General features: G+C 31.1%; 1 protein-coding gene across 1 annotated transcript in view; it reads left to right on the plus strand.

The window, feature by feature from the left end:
- Window positions 1-14,887, plus strand: part of LOC129962937 (uncharacterized) — a 43,973-nt gene extending 29,086 nt beyond the window's left edge. The window contains exons 7-11 of the mRNA XM_056076943.1: window positions 611-788; window positions 4,225-4,417; window positions 9,453-9,621; window positions 13,471-13,610; window positions 14,756-14,887. Of these exons, the coding sequence (XP_055932918.1) occupies window positions 611-696 (86 nt within the window). The 3' untranslated portion in view covers window positions 697-788; window positions 4,225-4,417; window positions 9,453-9,621; window positions 13,471-13,610; window positions 14,756-14,887. The remainder of the gene's footprint in view (window positions 1-610; window positions 789-4,224; window positions 4,418-9,452; window positions 9,622-13,470; window positions 13,611-14,755) is intronic.
- Window positions 14,888-18,199: the final 3,312 nt, after the last annotated feature.

Genomic DNA, 18,199 nt, shown 5'->3' on the forward strand with positions numbered 1-18,199 from the left:
AAACTTAAAAATCAAAACCTTATCTAAATATAAAATTTGATCCAAATAGGTGGATTCGTTTCCGAGATACAAGAAATAAATTTACATGCATACAAGAATTGCTCGTTTAAAGTTATAAGATAAGCGAAATCAAATTCAATTGTAAATGCGGAAGCAAACATGAGGAAAAAATATGTTAGGCTGAAACCTTAACCATAACTGCATCTCTTATATGCGTACGGAGGTCATGTATAACCCCATGTCAACATTTAGTTATAATTTTTGTGTGTGTGTAAAGTCACGTATTTTAGGGTATAGTCTAGATAAAATATATAGATATAGATAATATAAATAATAGATAAAATATATAGATATAGATAATACAAATAATAGATAAAACAAAATGTATAGATAAAATTAAAAAGTAAAACCTTATCTAAATACAGAATTTGATCCAAATCGTTAAAGCCGTTTCCGAGATACACGAAATAAATAAATTTGTATCTATATATATAAGAATTGCTCGTTTAAAGTTATAATATAAATATAATTTTTTATAATACAGATTATCAAAAATATTTAGCATAATTTCCTGATTTTGGAACTTATCTGATAATATTGGCAATTCCAGATCTTCAAGCAATGGCTCTTATAGCATTATCTTGTGAAGCGAATCATGATAGAAACGCCAGTAGTTTGCTCAGTAATACTACTTAGAGTTATACGAGGAGACGATACAACACTTGAAAACGCTGCAAGCTCTTGACGGGAGTTTTGGAAATACTTATACCACAGCTCTAATAACTCAAGTAAGATAATAAATATTAACTGGAAAAATAAGGTAAGGAAGTTAACTGCAAAACGATCTAACTTTCTTATTAATCAATATTTTTTCTTCTTTGAAAGTATCCATTTTTTTATTTTGTATTATAGATTTATTTTAACTTATTTACTAGATTTGACTCTTTAAGTTAATATATAATGTTTTTGATTTTAATCTTTTATTCATTTGCAAAAACTAAATTAATTTATTAAATTATGCCACTGTTCCTCATCTCGTATAAGTGTGCGGGCATCATTTACCTAAAACAGTAAAGAGATATTTTTAACTAACTTGGATAATTTTATACTTTTAAAAATATTCAGGTAATTTATAATCTTATGTTTTTGATAATTTCATTTACATTTTATGATATTTATGTTAATGATAATTGTAATTTGTGATAATTGTATTTATGTTTTATGATAATTATATTTTACGCAATGTTTTAATATCTTTATTTAATTATAAGTGAGAATGACACCTATTCTGTCTATGACTTGAGATACTTTCAGATCAGATAAAGCTTTTACTTCAGTGCTTCAGGCTATCTAAAATGGCCTTCTGTTTAAATTGCAATTAGTATTTATTTAGCTTGATATCGATTTTTCAATTATTTTGTATTCGCAAAGAAATGTTGGCATAAACATCATAAGCTATCTTTAATGGCTGAGTTTGATCTGAATTCAATCGGACAATCAGGCTTTGTTTTCTTCTACTTTCATAAATTTCCGATCATTTCAAACTATATTCAATATTTGCAGTTGTAACTATCCCAAATATTACATTACCTAACGTGGTATTGTCATACTTTGGTATTTGTTTCCTTGGACTCGTATATCATAAGATTTTATTTTAACCCATTTCTCTGCCACCAATCGAAGGATCTAGAATTACTTCCCGAAATAGAATATATTATACTTAAGCAAATAAGAGAAAAAAAATTTTATTGTCCATAATTATTTTTATACTTTTTTTTTTCAAAAATTGTAAATAATCGTTTCAACAGGAATTAGTTTATATACATACCTGCATGTTTCATATTTATATATACTTAAACATACTTTATTCCACTTGTAAATTAACGCAAAATTTGCTTTTGCCACCATTCCTTCAGTGAAGTGTTGGCATTCCTATTTAAAAAAAAAAAAAAAAAAAAAAACATTTGACAGCTGATAATTTAGAGTTAATAAAATTTGAGCGTTACACAATGGAACAACGTGTTTTCATTGTTCAACAATATTTCAAAAATAATGAAAGTCTGGCAGCCACAGTTCAAAAGTTTGACAATTGGCCCCTTAGATCGTGCGATTTAACACCATTGGATTTCTTTTTATGGAGTTGGTCTTGGTCTACCCCATGATGACCTGCCTACCCAGAAGTGTGTAAGACTTTGAAGGTTGCCGGAGAGAGAACCATTATTTATTTATTAAAAGGTTTACAGTCATCGCCAGAATATGGGCTGTAAATAAGGGGATAAATTATAGTTCATTTGACTAAAATAAAATATTTAAAATTGCATAGTTAGTAAACCAATTCTGAGTTAAGGAGATTAAGTTGAAAAGTACATAGAGAAAGCAGTACCACACAAAAGCATTAAAAATATCACAAAGTCCAAAGGATAGAAGATATAGTAAGTAGTATAGTATATAGCAATATCAAACAATATAGCAATATCTAAAATTATATATCTGTTCCATAATATAACGTGAAAAATAGATAAATGACACAGATACAAGGTGAAAATACCAAGCAGATCTAGAATGACAAACACATGAAAAAAAAGCATTACTAGAAGGTAAATCACGAATATGATAAGAAACGTACAGTTTTTAATAGCTATAATCCTACATAAAAAACAAATAACTAGAAGCTGTGCCAGAGTAATTATATAAATAAAGAATCGATTAAAATAAGATTGTAAACAACCCAAGACACAGATCCGTCACCCTAGCCTCCTCTGAATTTCCTGACGAATATTTTGCGAGACTTCACACATTTTCCCCATCATCCTTAGCAAATAGTCATTCCTGAGTACACTAAGAAACCAATGAGGTTTGGATTAGCTAGAGGGAGGGTGAGGCGATAAGGACAAGTGAGTGTACATTCAAAAGCGAAATGGTCGGCTTTGTTATGGGGATATTTGAAGTGAAATGTCTGTGCCAACTAGCCCATAAGCACGCTTGCATTGAAAGAAGAAATTCCATGCTGTGTCAACAAAATTCAGCCATATTTATGCAACATGGTCAAGGACATTTTGAATAAATTTCGACAAAAGAGTACATATGTGCCAGCCAAGCCATGGATACCACTTTTTTTATGTGTTATTCCATATATAACTCTATCCTGTGTACTTTACGATTCAATGAAAATATAACAATTTAAAGAAAAAAAACTGTTTAATTGTTTTTTTTAAATTTAAATCTTGTGTTAACACGTTATTTTATCACGTAACGCTCCAGTTTTACTAATCCTAAACTATCAGCCGTCTAATGGTCTGTTTTTTAAAAATAAGGTTGTTATCACTTTACTGCACGCATGGTGACAAATTCAGATCTTCATTTAATTTTTGAACAGCCTTTACTAGCATTTTAGCAACTTTGGTATAAAGACAATGAATGGAAGTTTTTGTAGAATTTTGAATGCGTAGAGAATATTGTACTTAATACTTTATTTATTAATTAATTAAATCAGTTAAATGTGATTTTTATGTCGCCCAAAAGTTAGAAATATGCACTTTGCTTAATTCTGTAAATGAAAATGTATACAAACCTTATTGTAAAAATATAAAATGACATTCACTCATTTTTTGCCCCCTATTTGGCTTTACTAACGATTATCTGAAACCAGTTCCTAATACCTTAGCACTTTGTTGCCTTTAGTGAGATTTTGATATAGGGCTAGATGCTCTTCACCATTTTCTTATACTAAAAGAAACCTGTGAAATAAAATGACCTTATAAGTCTACTTAATAGTTATTATGAGCCTTGTGATAGAAACCAAAATTTGTAAATTTGAAATAATATTCAAATTCACAAAGTCAAGTTGTTTGAATTTGGTTTAGTTAACCCTTTCTAGGGTCGTGGGAAGTATGCTTCCCACGAAATTTATCAATCTTTGTACGAAATTATGTAGGTTGGCATAAGTTCTGACAAATTTTTTTAGCAAGTCAGAAACTTAGATGCTTCAGTTTTTTATCTCAGACAAAATGACGTGTCTTGATTTGTTACTTAATTATTAATGAACCAAATTAATTAATTAACCAAATTAAATTTATCTAATAAGCTAAATGAATCCCTTTTCTTATTCTAATTTCAAGCCTAAAAATATTTTAACATAATATGACTAGAAAAAAATGGCCCTTTAAAGGGTTAAAACAAGTAACCATTTTTTTACTCATGTATTTTATTTTTCATCTACTGCAGGCCTTGTTTGCCAGTGGACAGGTCCACAGCAGGGACTGGAATCTGAATGCAACAATTAAATACTTGATGAATGAGCTGAATTCTTCGTCAGTAGATTTCTTAACAACATACCTGACTCTACCCATTCTAAACAATAAAACTCTCATGGATATCTCGAACGTAAACTGCTCTAATCCACGGAAGCATGGAGATGGTAAAAGAATTTTTACACTCATCTATCTTAACAATATTTCTGACATATTTGCAGATTTTATATGCTGAAAGACATAATTCTTCTTTATATCCAGAATAATATTCAAGTAATACACAATTATTGGAACAAGCTAAGTTGATATTTCTTTTTCAGTAAATATTGGCTTCCCAACTGCATTATTTTACGTTGAATTGGATTTAGGATATTATTATTAATGCCTTTCACAGAGCTATGGTTGAAGATGGTAATGTTTTAGAAACAAATATCAACAAATATTTCTAAAATATTTTCCATTAAAAATTTAGTGTATGACAAAATTATTTATTTTTAATTATATTAATTGAATATTGTTTTTAACAAAAACTTTCGGATACTTTAGCTTATTAATTTTAAGTATTAAATATCAAAAAATGAAGAACTTTAGACTTCATAAATAATAAAGATAAAACTTACCGAGTATTTAATTATATGAATGGTGAGATACTTAAAACGGTGTCAAACTATTATAATATGTGAAAAAATAATTATTTGTTCAATCTTTATTGAGAACAGTTTTAATAAAATCAGTTAAAAAAAGTATCACCAGATCGAATATCTAGATCTGGTTTTCAAAACACATTCTTTTGTAGTTCATGTTGTCTTTGAAGGCATCTCCCTTTAACTGTCTATCATTTTACTTCAATTTAATTTCAAGATAAGGATTTAACATAAGGAAACATGATTGTATTTGCAGAATTTGTTTTGAGTATTAAATTAATAAAAACATCCGGAAATTCAAAATGTTTATGTTAAAATATAAAATGAAATAGGGAAATTTCGTATGCGTCTTGTTTTGTAGAGAAATTATTTAGCTGGAACATACCTTTTTTGTGATTAACTTTGCAGCTGCAACTCTTCGAAATTGAAAATTTCCTTCAGAACTTTCTCCTATAAATGTTGAAATGAGGTTTTAAAACATCTTGCCAGTCTGGAAGAGGAGTTAAGTATTTACATGAGAAGAGGTGGTTTTGATTATTATCTCTCATCACATCCAGACCAAGATGTTGTTTCCTTGTAAGAAATATTATACTAGGTTTCCTGTAAAATATCTTGAACACAGTTTAACAAGATCTGTGACCCATTCGTGTTGACTTCCCAGAAAATTTCAGTGATGAGGTTAGTAAGATTTCAAAACATATTACAATGAGGTTTCAAAACATCTTGATAGTCTGGAAGTGGAGCTCAGTATTTACATAAGAAGAGGTGGTTTTGATGATCACCTCTCGTAGTCACATCCAGATAGTAGACGGTGTTTTCTTGTAAAAAACATCATACTAGATTTCCTCTAAATAATCTTCAACACAGTTTAACAAGATCTGTGCTCCATTCGTTTTGAGTTCCTAATAAATTTCAGCATTGAGTTTAATTAGGTTTCAAAACATCTTGCTGGTCTGGAAGAGGAGTTAAATATTTACATGAGAAGAGGTGGTTTTGATTATTATCTCTCATCACATCCAGACCAAGATGTTGTTTCCTTGTAAGAAATATTATACTAGGTTTCCTGTAAAATATCTTGAACACAGTTTAACAAGATCTGTGACCCATTCGTGTTGACTTCCCAGAAAATTTCAGTGATGAGGTTAGTAAGATTTCAAAACATATTACAATGAGGTTTCAAAACATCTTGATAGTCTGGAAGTGGAGCTCAGTATTTACATAAGAAGAGGTGGTTTTGATGATCACCTCTCGTAGTCACATCCAGATAGTAGACGGTGTTTTCTTGTAAAAAACATCATACTAGATTTCCTCTAAATAATCTTCAACACAGTTTAACAAGATCTGTGCTCCATTCGTTTTGAGTTCCTAATAAATTTCAGCATTGAGTTTAATTAGGTTTCAAAACATCTTGCTGGTCTGGAAGAGGAGTTAAATATTTACATGAGAAGAGGTGGTTTTGATGATTATCTCTCATCACATCCAGACCAAGATGTTGTTTCCCTGTAAGAAATATTATTCTAGGTTTCCTATAAAATATCTTGAACACAGTTTAACAAGATCTGTGACCCATTCGTGTTGACTTCCCACAAAATTTCAGTGATGAAGTTAATAAGATTTCAAAACATATTACAATGAGGTTTCAAAACCTCTTGCTAGTCTGGAAATGGAGCTCAGTATTTACATGAGAAGAGGTGGTTTTGATGATCACCTCTCGTAGTCACATCCAGATAGTAGACGGTGTTTTCTTGTAAAAAACATCATACTAGATTTCCTCTAAATAATCTTCAACACAGTTTAACAAGATCTGTGCTCCATTCGTTTTGAGTTCCTAATAAATTTCAGCATTGAGTTTAATTAGGTTTCAAAACATCTTGCTGGTCTGGAAGAGGAGTTAAATATTTACATGAGAAGAGGTGGTTTTGATGATTATCTCTCATCACATCCAGACCAAGATGTTGTTTCCCTGTAAGAAATATTATTCTAGGTTTCCTATAAAATATCTTGAACACAGTTTAACAAGATCTGTGACCCATTCGTGTTGACTTCCCACAAAATTTCAGTGATGAAGTTAATAAGATTTCAAAACATATTACAATGAGGTTTCAAAACCTCTTGCTAGTCTGGAAATGGAGCTCAGTATTTACATGAGAAGAGGTGGTTTTGATGATTACCTCTCGTTGTCACATCCAGATAGTAGACTTTGTTTTCTTGTAAAAAACATCATACTAGATTTCCTCTAAATTATCTTGAACTCAGTTTAACAAGATCTGTGCTCCATTCGTTTTGAGTTCCCAGTAAATTTCAGCGATGAGTTTAATGAGGTTTCAAAACATCTTGCTAGTCTAGAAGAGGAGTTAAGTATTTACATGAGAAGAGATGGTTTTTATGATTACCTCTCGTGGTCGCATCCATATCATAGACGATGCTTTCTTGTAAAAGACATCATATTAGATTTCCTCTCAAATATCTTGAACACAGTTTAACTAGATCTGTGTCTCATTCGTGTTTTATTCCCAAAAAATTTCAACGATGCTTACCATTACCTTCATGCTACTTACTTCGATCTTTAGATTAGACATGTAAACCACATTGACATACCTCCATATTCACTATAATGAGTTTCATTTCTTCATCTGGAATCTCTTGAAATCATTTGTTTAGTAGACGGCATGGAACCCAACTGAGAATTTCATGACATAGATCTCCACTGTTGGTGAAAACGCCTGTGGCATTCTCAATATTATTGAGAGTTTCGCACAAGCATTTTTAAAAGTTTGCAAAAATGTTCATTTTTTTATACAGTTTCTTTTAACGAACACTTCAAATAGTTATGCTTTTAAATGTAATAAATAAAACGTTTAAATTGTCTTTATTAGTGGATCCTTTGTCATTTGTTCATACTTTTCACTATTCATATAATTAATTCACCGATTCCGTCAATTACGGCATTATGTTACTATAAAGGTTTCTTTCCCTTGACGTAGATAAACATTTTTTTTGCCTCTACTGTGGAATATCTGAGATTTTGTATATTATTTAAGAATTTCCCACATGTCTTCTGGCTATGTCGGGACATTGCTTCCAAATACTATTTAAGAAACTCCCACCGGGGAGGGGCACAAATGAGGATGAGAAGCTTCTGGCGTGGGGGTTGGTTCTCACCACCCTGGTAGATACAGAAATGATGGGGATCTACTACTGCTTGGATCTGACGGGGTAGAATAAGGGATGTACCTGGGCCGATGATGGAACTTATGATACAAGCATATTTACTGCCAATGATGCTGTCGTGTCGGAGGTCATTCCGATTTTTTAACGTACTGAAAAACTGTGATTTAACCCCTTGCCTGCCGGGGACGTATATATACGTCTCCCTAAGTCAAAGTGTTAACTGCCTCTGGCGTATATATACGTGGCACTGGGGACCGAATCTCGCAAGTTATCCTCGGCAGGTAAGGGGTTAATTCAATATGATATAGATCATATATTTTATTCGGTATATTAAAAAAAATATTTTAAAATATAATTTTGACTCCAAACACTTACTCGGTTCCTCTTTGTCATTTGTGTATTTTTCACTATTTACATACATACTTCTCTAATTTTGTCCATTGCGGCAATATGTTACGATAAAGGTTTCTTTCCTTTGAAGTAGACTAATAATTTTATGCATCCACCAATGAAAATTAGAATTTTTCGGCATACTCGCCATCATGGTGAGTACCGAAATGTTTGGGGTCAGCTACCTCCTACTGGGACGTACTTCTCATGGGAAGAATTGTACTATGGCCGGAATCAACCATATTTCCCGCCAGTGATGCTGCTGCGTACGGTCCGGCCATTCAGATCCTTTAACATATTGTTACGAACTTGTGATGCTGCTTCCCAGCATAGTTGTTTCCATAGGAGGTCCCAGAGCTTGGAGACAAACTTGGCGACCATTTGGCGACTTTGTCGCCAAAATAGATTATACCCGAAACATCGAGAATTTTCCCAACCGTCCAGTAGGAGCCGAGATACGCCTCGAAAGTTCCTGATTAATTGAGAGGTTTCTAGCCCTGCCTCCTGAGACCTATAAAAGGAGCTGCAGCTGCTGGGGAGTGGTCGAGAATTGAGAGGGTAGTCGTGGACCAGTGGAGTCAAAGGTTCGTCGTAGTCGGAAGCGACGTTAAAGAACTGGTCTTCCAGGGATAAGCGGAGCAGCGACGGAGTCAAGCTATGATGAACTAAGCTGTGCGCTACTGTCTGCAGTAGAGAGTCTTGTTGTATACTGCTGTTGTATGCTGCACGTCTCGGCTGAAGACAATCGTCTTCTGTGCTGTATATAGTTGTCGTCCTTGTGCTGTCCTGTGTGTCTTCGTGTAAATAAACGTCGTTGCTTTATTTTCTACTGCTGATTGAGCGTTCTCCACACCATATAACTCCCACTATGCAAACGAACCCCGGGAAATTTCGTTACAATATTAGGAAGCTGTGTTTTAATTCAATATGATCTATATCATATATTTTATTCGTTACATTTAAAAACAAGTAACTAAAAATATAATTTTGATTCCAGATCCTTATTCGGAAATCACTAACGATGTGCTACCGAAACTGCGGGTGCAGTATTCTCTGTATGTAGGAGACGAAAATCCCACAGTTCACACCATCTCTCTGAAAATCCAAGAGAATTCCACAGCTTTCAAAGTCATGGAACTGGCTGAAACCAGAGATCGGAAATACAAGTAATTTATCTAGAAGATCTATCTAGAAGTTTACCATTATATCTAGAAAAAATGATGGAATGATGAATATACTTGATTTAAAATGTATTGATCCGTTCACAAATGTTTTCTTTTTTTTAAATCAGCAATTGTATTTCAATGCAGTCTGATCTTGAAATGAAGCATCTTATAGAAACTTGTTATTTACATAAATTTTGAAATTAATACAAGAAATATTATTTGAAAGTTTCTATTTTAATTACGTAGAATAAATTGAAAATTTAGAATGAGAAATAAAAGAATATTTCTCAAGAGATATGAGCTGTTAAGAGTTGGAATTGACATTTCAGGATTTTTAGATAACAGTGGAAATAGTAGATGAAGTACGTCAATAAAAATAAAGTAATAAAGCAAGAAATTCAGAGTGTTACTTTTGAATTGCGCTTTATTTTGATACTTTCTGGCTTACGACGCACAGAGAAAGCTTTTAAATCTTCATAAAATTCGAATTCGATATTTTGACGAATGTACACTTTCTCTGAGTTCAAAAAACACATTGCTTGCCTTATGTCTTTCTCTGAAGAGGATATTTAAGAAAATGCTTTAATTAGACGTATGAAACTTCGTATATGTATTTTAGAATAAGTCTGTAGATTTCTATCAAATTTTGAATATCAAATATCAAATCTCTGTTTGGCTGTTCAAATAAAAGTAAAATTGATAATTTCAAAACTGAAAAAGCTAGATAATTAAAATTTAGCACACATATTTAGAAATTAAAATTTAAACTATCAAATTTCCAAAGAAATCAATCAATCGTTGATAGTCTGTCAATCTATGGCTTAGCATGCATATAAGTGCAATAATTAATAAACGCAATGATGTAAATCAATAAAATTTGGTATGCAATCTTTTGACTCTAACATAATCGTGTTAAACTTTTGATACTATAGATTGAAAAGAAAGCGTCCAAAATACATAAATTCGATAGATTCAGAAAAAATGCAAGGATCACGTGAAAGATCGATATTTCATAATTAATGTTTTGTAATGTCTTGCATGGCTTTCTCAAGTCCACAATTTTTTACAAAGGGAAGAGGAGTAATGCCTTTATTTTAGAATATGCGAGAAACTTCCGGGAAGACTCCTGCCACTGGTTTAAAATTCAATTCAGAAAATAAACCCTGTTAATTAAAAAAAAATAAAAAAATTCTTCATCTTTTTATGAGTTTGGGTATTCTCCTAGAGGTTCGAACATAAATAACTGAAAATCTTTTTCTCGGTTAATTTTTATATGCTTGTATTATGTTGCTTGAAAAGAAGATAGACCATATCAGATTGGTATTAATAGTTGGTATGGAAAAATATTATATATAAAAATATTATATATAAAGCGTCGCATATTTATTTATTTTTAACCTTCCATTATTAAATATTAGCATCAGGGTAGCATAATAGATAAAAATGAACCAAATATATAAGCGTTAATTCGTGCTTTTTACCATATGAAAACAGTGGGAGTTATGTCCTCAAAATATTCTCGCATACTTTCTAATAAACTTGGCATGCTAGAGAACGCCTTGTATGATAATGGCAAAAAAATTAACTTTTGGCATGAATTTAACATTTCTACTCAATTTATCATGTGATTATTGGCGAGAGTTTTGACGATTAAAACTTGGGCGTGAGTTAATAGTATCCAAAAATCGAATTTTGTTTTAGACACGTTTTTTTTAACCGATTGAAACGAAACTGCACTTGTAGTCATAAATTCACATACCAAATTTGATATATTTAAATTATTGTGTTTTTGAATTATCGTTTTTACTCATTTCTAAAAGTATAGACCGGCAGACAGTCAGTCCATTGTTGTTTTTGGCTCAAACTATGAAAGGCGTCAACAATATAGTTGTTAAATCTGTGCACCGAAATTCATCTACCTATCTTTCTTTGTTATATAGTTATCGAGTTAACTTTTATTCGAACAGTCGGAAGACAGACCGGCTATATATATATATATGTGTGTGTGTGTGCGCGCGCGTGCGTGTGTATATATATATATATATATATATATATATATATATATATATATCAAAGTTTTTTTTCTTTTATTTCTCCTATATCTTATATATTTCATTTATCTTTATATTTTTTTATTTATCACAGACAGACAAACGGATGGGCATTTTTCAAAAATATGTTTTTCGAACTGAGGGATATTTAACCCTTAACTGGGGATGGGCGGTCTGTGAGACCACTAGCGATGGATTTTCGGTCACCCCTATTCTATTTTTAGCTCAATTGAATAGATTGACCCTGTAGCTTCCTATTTTGTGACCTTTAATATACATGCACTTTTTCAATCGATTTCAGCGGATGCTTTTTTTAAATAATTCAGTTATTTCTTTAAGCGCGGTCTCTTAGACCGCACCTCCCTGTTAGTGTCCCAGTGATAAGCAAGGCTTAGCATTTGGCGCTAAAGCTTGGGCCCTGAAATATCATCCGATTTACTGATCCTTTAATGAAGCAATGCTCCAGACACTTTTAAATGAAGCAGTAAGTGACTTTAGTGATAAGGATAACTATACAAAAGAGGTTTTCGATGAAAGTTCACATTCAACTGATTCTGATATGTAGGTTCAAACATAATTAATTTTTCTAGTGATAATGTATTTTGAAAAATTTATAAAATAAATTAATATACCAAGAGATATATATACAGAATTTATAGGTTGATTTTTATACTAGTTCTTAACTTCTATGTTTAAAATACCCTAGAAAACCGTGCTATGAAAGTCACATAAGCCGATAAAAAAGGTGCCAATTTTACCCATTATCAACTTATTTATTTTTCATATAATTGTTGAATTTTACATTATATTGTCTTCTATATAACTTCATATACTGTAAAAATAAATATGATTTAAAAAATGAAAAGTAATATGTCTTTTAAGAATATTATGTATTGTAACATGTAATTTGAGAAGAAAATGTATGTTAAAACGCATTTACTTTTTTCAATGATAATATATTTTGAAAAATTTTTAAAACATATCTAAATAAGAAAAATATGTACAAAATATAGTGGCAATTTTTCATACAAATACATTCATTAAAAAATTTAATTTGAGTGTAAATGAAATGCGGTCTCGTAGACCGCACCTCCCCAGTTAAGGGGTAAAATAAGGGGATTCATCAAAATCTCAAGTTCGAATTTTTTGACAATTACCTCACTTTATTTATATTACGTATATAAGAAAATAAAAAGAAAGTATTGCTTTGATGTTTTATATTGTTGAATATTTTATAAGTATTGCTGATGGGAAATGCAATTCGATTTTTATTAGAACTTTTATGTGCAACTAGTAAAACATTTGCTCTATCACAAGTGAGAAGATACAAGAAAAAATGAAATATATTTGCCTCAAATGAATATATGCAGTCGTTTCTAGAATTCTCGGTGATCGCAAAACAATTACTTACAATTTTACCATCCAGTCTTCATTTCATATCTGATCAACAATCATTGATCATGTTTTCACATAACTTATGTTATTATCTCTGAGATTTTGCACAAAATATGAATGAGTTAGTTTAAAAAAGTTCCATGATATACATATTTATTCGAAAATAATCAGTGATTCGTTTTTTCTTTCTTGTTTCGTTAAAGGAAAATTTTGTTACTTTCTTAACTACTTTGAGTATGATCTCTCCGAAGTTCGATATATATGTCCTGAATGTCTTATGCGTGTATTAGATTGTTCACAGAATTAAAAATAAAATTGATATGCACCGAAATTTTTTTTATTATTTGTATATAACACATTTCCTACTTTAGATGCTATAAGTTTTAAAAATTACCTTTTGCAGGTTTGAATGGAAGAAGACATTGGGCAAAATGTATGTGTTCGAAATAGGAAACATCAAAAATGATCCTGAAGTTGGGAGATTTTGGTTGTTGTATGTAGGCACTGCTAATAGTTCTGAGCCATTAACTCATTTAACAAAAGGTGAAAACATTTTCTCATACTTAGAAACTGCATGTTTTGATTCTTTTAAAATTATTTTGGATATTATATTTATTTAAAATGCTTTCAATCATTTTAGATATTCTTTTCATAAATAATATTTTCTCTATAATAATATTTTCTATATAATCGTATAATATTTTTATATAATAATATTTTCTATGTAATTATATAATATTTTCTATATAATACCATAAATAATATTTCCTGCACATAAATAGTATTTTTCTAATATTTCTTCAGATAAATTTCTTCTACATTGACTTTATATGTAAAACATTTCCAAATACAGTATTTTCGTGACAAATTATTATTTAATTAATTTTATTTCAAAATATTTTTTTTTGTTTCTTTTTTAAATAATTCAAACATATTAGTTATGTATGATAAATCTCACAAACATCTTCAAAATTTCAACTGAAAATAGAGAAAATGTATTGCATAAGAGTTTTTAAATTCTAAATCTGTTGTAGAATTGTTACTTATCAAAAAAATAAATTACTTTTTGTGTTGGGATGAAGCGAGCGGACCATTTTTCTCGCGTAAGAATATTTGTGTGATTACACTTCTGCTTCGTTCCGGCACCATTCCTCCTTCGAACTGCTGAACATGATGCTGTGTGCGTAATTTTTAATACCTGTGTTCTTTTCTCTTCGATGTCTAATAAATGTGCTGTCTTCAAGACCCATGCTGAGATTTATTGAAAAGTAACAACACTTTTACTATAAAAAAAACATACAAATACTTCCCCCCCCCCCCGAAATTTTTTAAAAATGCAATTGCTTCTCAATTTCTGAAGAAAAACCTTAATTGAAATTATATCAAAGTTTCAAGAGTTTAAACTAAGTCTTATAAAAAATTTCCTCAGCATGAAAAATAAGACGAATAATAGCATATTAAATATCGACTCGTGTTTTGGCACCTCTCTTTAGCACCCCAATATTATTTTATTCATTTTAAAGTTAATTTTTTTCATTACTTTTCACTAAAGTAAAGTTATATATTTCAAAGCATAAAAGTAGTGACAATCAATAATGCTCATTTAAATAATTATAAAATATTAAAATCCAATATCTTTTTCATTATATTGTTTGTCATAAGACTAAAAATTCATTGCATGTTTTTAGGTCCAGATGAAATTATTATGGGTGACGGAGAACACCTTGTTTTGTGGTACAAAACGGCAACTATTTGATTCATGGAGAGAATGGATGTTGACAAACGCCGCATTTCATATTTTCCCAACCGTGGAGAGTGGGATTATTTTTAATGTTAGAATACATTGAAATAAATAATTGATACTCATCTTTTGCCCATGTGTTACATTTTCGTATCCTTATTCTTGTGTCCGATTCAATTGTCTACCATCTTGAAATATTAAATACACTGAAGTAATGTTAAGACAGTAAAAAAACATTGGCCTTATTTTACGAACATTAAAACTTTAACTATCATTATAAAAAATACACTCTATTAATGATTATAATTTACTTTCATACTTTCTATTATCTTCATATTTATTAAGATATTGATTCTGTTGGAGGTATACTAACCGAATGGAATGTTAATTAATTTGTGTCCTTCGTGCAATAGAAGGTCATGATAGGATTTAATGGATATTTCAAAGGATGTCCAATTGCAAAATACATCACACATCTTTTTCATGTAAGAGACTTCCCCGGAGGCTCAAAAATAAATAGTAGCAAATTAAATAAAAGATTTTTAATATATTTAAGCTTCGAAACCTAATTAATATTACATGACTTCACATGGTCCTAATAATGCATCATCTGTAAAAGACAACCACCTGTTTAAGAAAGAGATCCACACGATGACGATTTTGATTAACTTGAAATTTATTTAAATGCGGTTAACATCTGTAACCAAAAAGAAAAAGAAAAAAACATACTTATCAAGGGACGCACATCTACTTGAGCACACACAACGACAATCAACCGACAACTCCAAAATTACTTGTCTATATGCGGCGATAAGAAAAAAAAAAAAAAAAAAAAAATTTTAATGATATCCTAATTAGAGTCATCTTATTAGCATATCATATTAGATATTTGCTCTTGTGCGACTGCATCTAATTAGATGGATTCGAAAGAATTTGAATCCAGCAGATGATGCCGATAAAAATAAAAAGAGAATTTTGATTTATTCCCAACCTTTTTTTTTCCCTCTCTTGAAACATATTCATTCGTTTTTCATGCTGGAACTTTTTCTTCCTCTTCTTGTGTACAGCCGAGCACCCCGACACCACTGAGCGAAGCAGTCTCGACAGTATTTGTTGCGGCCGGCTGCTGTCTTTAACATAATCAATCCACATTACTGACACATTCTTCGAACAGGCATCATCTTCGAGGAGGTTGACCCTAAGCCACTGGTGGTCAATCTTTGACCTTCCTCGTCATTTCTCCCTACATTTGTCATTTTGTTTTACGAGCGTCAAATCAACACTTTGAGAAAACCTCAAAATTCTCTGTATTCCTCCAAATGTACAACCCACAACAGAAAAAAGGCAAACACTTTTAAACTTTACATTTTTGGAATAAAAAAAAAACTGTCGATTTTCAATATCATTCTCTTTCAGTACCTTAAGATTTTTTGGCATCATTTGTACCGCGCTTAAGTCATTATTTTCAACTTTTAGATTTTTTTCTTAGTTCTAAGACTTCTATACATTCATTTAAATAACAGTAAACAATACCGATTCCTCCACAGATGTCCTGTTATAATTTGCATTATCAGTGGATGGTATTTTGTTTTGTTTGGTACTGGCTTGAAAACTATTCCGCAATTATTATTTTCTGTAATTAATCATAAATATTCATAAAAATATTGTGCCCAAATTTCTGAATAAGGATTCAGCATGGATCTTGAAGTCCCCTTTGTTAGTTTAGCCATGACTAAGTTACAAGATTTTATTGAATTTTCAAAAGCGAAGAAAAAGAAGGAAAAAAATCTTTCAAATAATCTAAAACAAAAGTATACATCAGTAATAAGCAAATATCTCAAAAGTTTATCCTTTCTGGACATATTCCACAATTTAACTGGTGATTATAATTCAGATAATCTACAAGCTGATGCAATTCCTATAAGCGAGAAGACTTAAAAGTTTCTCGGATTGTTACATTTTCCTCATTTCATTCCATAACAAATTTCATGCCAGATGACAAACTACTTGACTAACCAACGAACTACACTAGTGAAAATGGGTCTGAAAGGATTGAACCTGAAAAAACAATGGATTGATAGGTAACAAAAGTTTTAATTTCGCTTTCAAACTTTTTAGGAATTTCTTTTATTATTCGCCTCTCCTATATGTTTCGCTAACTTTAAGGTAGTTGCGCGTTCTTGAATTTAAAGATCTTTTCCTACGTCATGAAAGGAAGTTTCAGAAACAATTTTATTTTATTTAATATTTTGCATAACTTTGGATTTTTATTGAATATATAGTCGCTAATTCGTAAGAAATTTCTAATTATAATAATACAATTTTACCATTCTTTATTTACGTAGAGGGTGTGTCATATAGTTGTGGAAATTTCAAAAAAAAAAATATTATAAAAAGGCAATACTAGGGAAGCATTTCAGTTTGCTGGAATATAATAAGAGAAATATAGGATATTTTTATTTCGTGTAAAAAAAGATTCCAAAAGCAACCAAAAAAAAAAGATTCCTAATTCAATTCTGGCAGTATTCTATCGTTGCCAGATCGAGTGCTGGGAGTTAAACTTTTCTACGAATATGGTGAATCCGTAATTACCATATTGTAAAAATTTCTCTCAGAGAACAGCCTGAAAGCGCATAAAATCTCATTTTAATGAATGGGCTTCTGAATATGGTATAACGTTTTGAGAAACAGGGAGTTTGTAGAATCGTTCCCAAGAAAGCAGACTATCCTTAACGGGTTTACGTCTATGTTGTAAAAAATGCCACGGAAAACTGACAGTCCACAAATGAACGGATAGAAACATTGCTCGTAACTGTAAAAGATAAAATTTATTTCAGAATCTTTGATTCTATGTATTCTACGCTGGTTCTTGGATTTGTATCTGAACAAGATGCGGGTACTTAATCCGTTATTGCTGGTATATACGGATGAAAGTCTAAACTCTACCATACGGGTTCTGACACAAACGCAAAGTGACGTACAATGGTTGCTGAACGCCATGTGAACGGATGAATTCCACTTTTCACTGCGTGCTTACTTTAATAGACAGATCAATTGTATATGGGCAAAGTCAAACTCTCGCTTGTATCTGACCAAACCTCATGCGACTGTTAGGTATGATTTCACTCTCATTTTATTATGAGCTCTTTAAAAAATCCTTGGTCATGTATCAGACTGAGAAACTTCACAATCACTGCAGAACGATATGTTATTCTTTTGCGTGACTACCGACCAGAAAAACAGGCATTCCCTTCATATAGATTGCTGCAAATATAGATCCTTTCATATAGGTTGTCCCACTTTGTGTGTGAAGTTAAGAGGTTCCCATTGATCAATTTCATTGAATATCGAGTGATAATTCAAGGCTCTGCGCATAAGTAGTCCTACTGAA

The sequence above is a fragment of the Argiope bruennichi genome, chromosome 1 (assembly GCF_947563725.1).
Source record: "Argiope bruennichi chromosome 1, qqArgBrue1.1, whole genome shotgun sequence".
Taxonomy (NCBI): Eukaryota; Metazoa; Arthropoda; class Arachnida; order Araneae; family Araneidae; genus Argiope; species Argiope bruennichi.